This window comes from Athene cunicularia (assembly GCF_003259725.1).
Source record: "Athene cunicularia isolate RWA chromosome 24 unlocalized genomic scaffold, athCun1 chr24_part1, whole genome shotgun sequence".
Lineage (NCBI taxonomy): Eukaryota > Metazoa > Chordata > Aves > Strigiformes > Strigidae > Athene > Athene cunicularia.
In genome coordinates this window covers 330594-333563 of record NW_020799132.1, presented here as the reverse complement: position 1 = coordinate 333563, position 2970 = coordinate 330594, and the positions used below count along the sequence as shown (strand labels likewise).

Sequence of the window (2970 nt, the reverse complement as noted above, 5' to 3'; positions counted from 1 at the left end):
GTGGCCTCCCGGGGTACCCCCCACCCCACCCCACCCCACCCCTGCACCCCAAGGTGGGAGGTGCTGCCCGACAATACCCTGCGGATCAACCGGCTGCGGGTGGAGGACGAGGGCACCTACACCTGTGTCGCCGACAACAGCGTGGGCAGGTCGGAGGCGTCGGGTACCCTCACGGTGCACGGTAAGGGGGAGGCAGGGTGGGGGGGGATCCCCCTGAGGGAGCACCTGTGGGTGCTGGCAAAGTGGCCGGGCAAGGCCTTTTCTCTCCCCAGTGCCCCCCCAGCTCGTCACTGGGCCCCGCAACCAAACCGTCACCCCCGGCCAGAGCGTCACCTTCCAGTGCCAGAGCAAGGGCAACCCGCCGCCCGCTGTCTTCTGGCAGAAGGAGGGGAGCCAGGTCTGTCCCCAGCCCTGTCCCCATTCGTGTCCCCCGTGCCCATCTTGCCTCCTCCCTCAGCACCCACCCTGCTGTGTCCCCCCCAGACCCTGCTGTTCCCCGGCCAGCCCCCGCACCCCTCCAGCCGTTTTTCGGTGAGCCTCACCGGCGCCATCACCATCGCCGACGTGCGGCCCGCCGACGCCGGTTATTACCAGTGCCAGGCCATCAGCGTGGCCGGCAGCGTCCTGGCCAAGGCGCAGCTGGAGGTGGAAGGGGGTAAGTCCTGTGCCGGCACAGAACAGGTGCATTCAGTGTACAATTGGCGCCCATCCTCATCCCCAAGAAATTGCCATTTTTAAATTTTTTTTCCTCCTTTCTCGACGGTAGTGCCGGCTGAACACCAACCGCCGGTGATCCGCCGGGGTCCCGCTAACCGGACGGTGCTGCCGGTGGGGGCCACGGCACAGTTACCATGCTGGGTGGGGGGTGGTGACCCCCCCACCAGCGTGGGGTGGTTGAAGGATGGGAGCACCTTGGTGGGTGCCCAGCCCCGCGCCAGCCTGCTGGAGAACGGCACCCTGCAGATCACCAGCCTCCGGGTGAGCCGGCCCGGAGCGGGGGCTCAGGGCATCCACCCTCCTGGGCACCCCCGTGGGGATGGGAGGGGCTGAAGGGGTGTGGGGTGCTCAGCCGTGGTGAGTGCAAGAGGTGGGGGGTGCTCAAGGTGGTAGATGGTAAGGGCAATGGGTGCTCAGGGTGGGTGCAAAGGCAATGGGTGCTCAGGGCGGTGTGTGCAGGGGCTGGTGGGTGCTCAGGGTGGTGGGTGCTCAGGATGGTGGGTGCAAGGGCAATGAGTGCTCAGGGTGCGGGTGCCCAGGTGACGGGTGCTCAGGGTGATGGGGCAGGAGCTCTTCCCCCCGCAGGTGACGGACTCTGGCCACTATGAGTGCGTGGCCACCAGCCCGGCAGGCAGGACCCACTGGGGTGGCTCCCTGGAGGTGCAAGGTGGGTCCCAGCGGAGGTCACCACACTGGGGACACCGTGGCGTCAGGGTCAAGGCCACCCCACATCTCCATGAATCTCCCCACAGGTGACGGATCCGACCTTTCCCCGCCTTCCCCCGAGCCTGGTGTCCTCCCGGGGCCACCCTCCACCCCCGTGGTCACCAACGTCACCCAAAGCAGCGTCACCCTGAGCTGGAAAAGGAACGAGGACAGCGGTGCCACCCATGTCACCTCCTACATCGTGGAGGCCTTCAGGTATCACACGGGTGTCCCTCTCCGGGTGCGGGGGTGACGCAGTGGCCTGGTGCCACCCCACCACGTGTCACAGTTTTTCCCCTGGCAGCCAGGTGGCAGGTGGCCCATGGCAGACGGTGGCAGCCGATGTGGAGGGGGAGACCCACACGGTGAGCGGCCTTGTCCCCGACACCGTCTACCTCTTCTTGGTGCGGGCAGTCAACGCCTATGGCCTCAGCGACCCCAGCGGCATCTCGGAGCCCGTGCGCACCCAAGGTGAGATCCCGTAGTGACACTGGCAGAGGTGCCCATGAACCCACCACCCATGGGTGCAGCTTTGGTGATGCCAGTGGGGATGCCCATGAACCCTCCACCCTTGGGTCCATCTCCACTTGGAGAGGCCAATGGAGGTGCCCGTGTGCTCACCACCCATGGATCCATCTCCACGTGGAGATGCTGATGGAGGTGCCCATGTACCCACCACTTTTGGGTAAATCCCCACCTAATGATGCCAGTGGAGGTTCCCATTGACCCACCATAAGAATATGGTGTCACCATGACATCCCCACTTGGTGACACCACTGGGGCTTTCCACCGACCATCTGCCCTCTCATGTTTTTGGCAGAAGCCACCCCGACGCAGCCAGGGCTGGACCCAGAGCAGGTGCAGCGGGAGCTGGCACAAGTGGCTGTGCACTTACAGGAACCCGTGGTGCTGCCGCCGGGCGCTGTCCGTCTCTCCTGGACTGTGAGTGCTGTGCCACACTGCCAGTACAGGGGTCCCAGTGCTGACCGTCCCCCCACCATCCGACCCTCCCCTTTGGTCCCCAGGTGGAGCACCAAGCACCCTTCGTTCAGGGCTACCGGGTGCTGTACCGGCAGCGCGGCGGGCGCTGGGAGGAGGCACGGGCAGTGCAGGCGCCAGGGGAGCGAGGGGCCTTGCTCACCGAGCTGCGCCGGGGCCAGGACTATGAGGTCAAGGTCCGACCCTACTTCCATCACCTCCACGGCCCTGACAGTGCCGTGCGTGCCCTGCGCACCCCTGAGGCGGGTGAGTGAGGGGAGGTGGTGGATGGTGGGCGGTTCCCAGGGATCCTCTGGAGATGACACCCTCCTTGTCCCCCTCCCCGGCAGCACCCAGTGCCCCTCCACAAGCCGTCAGAGTGGCCAGTAACGGCACCAGTGTCCACATCTCGTGGCAGCCACCACCGCCAGCTGAGCAGAATGGTGTCATCCGTGATTACCGGGTAGGGGCAGACGGTGCCAGGGATGCAGTGAGTCCCCTCTGCCCTGCCATGACACCCTCTGTGTCATGGTGTCCCCATGGTCATCCCCCTTCTTTTCCCTCCCCCCC

General features: G+C 65.9%; 1 protein-coding gene across 1 annotated transcript in view; it reads left to right on the top strand.

Annotated features, from left to right (window-relative positions):
* Positions 1–2970, top strand: part of ROBO3 (roundabout guidance receptor 3) — a 14776-nt gene that overhangs the window by 8190 nt on the left and 3616 nt on the right. Inside the window, exons 2-11 of the mRNA XM_026863564.1 lie at positions 54–181; positions 273–397; positions 484–655; positions 767–978; positions 1303–1384; positions 1470–1638; positions 1727–1893; positions 2243–2364; positions 2448–2667; positions 2751–2863. Coding sequence (XP_026719365.1) covers positions 54–181; positions 273–397; positions 484–655; positions 767–978; positions 1303–1384; positions 1470–1638; positions 1727–1893; positions 2243–2364; positions 2448–2667; positions 2751–2863 — 1510 coding nt within the window. The remainder of the gene's footprint in view (positions 1–53; positions 182–272; positions 398–483; positions 656–766; positions 979–1302; positions 1385–1469; positions 1639–1726; positions 1894–2242; positions 2365–2447; positions 2668–2750; positions 2864–2970) is intronic.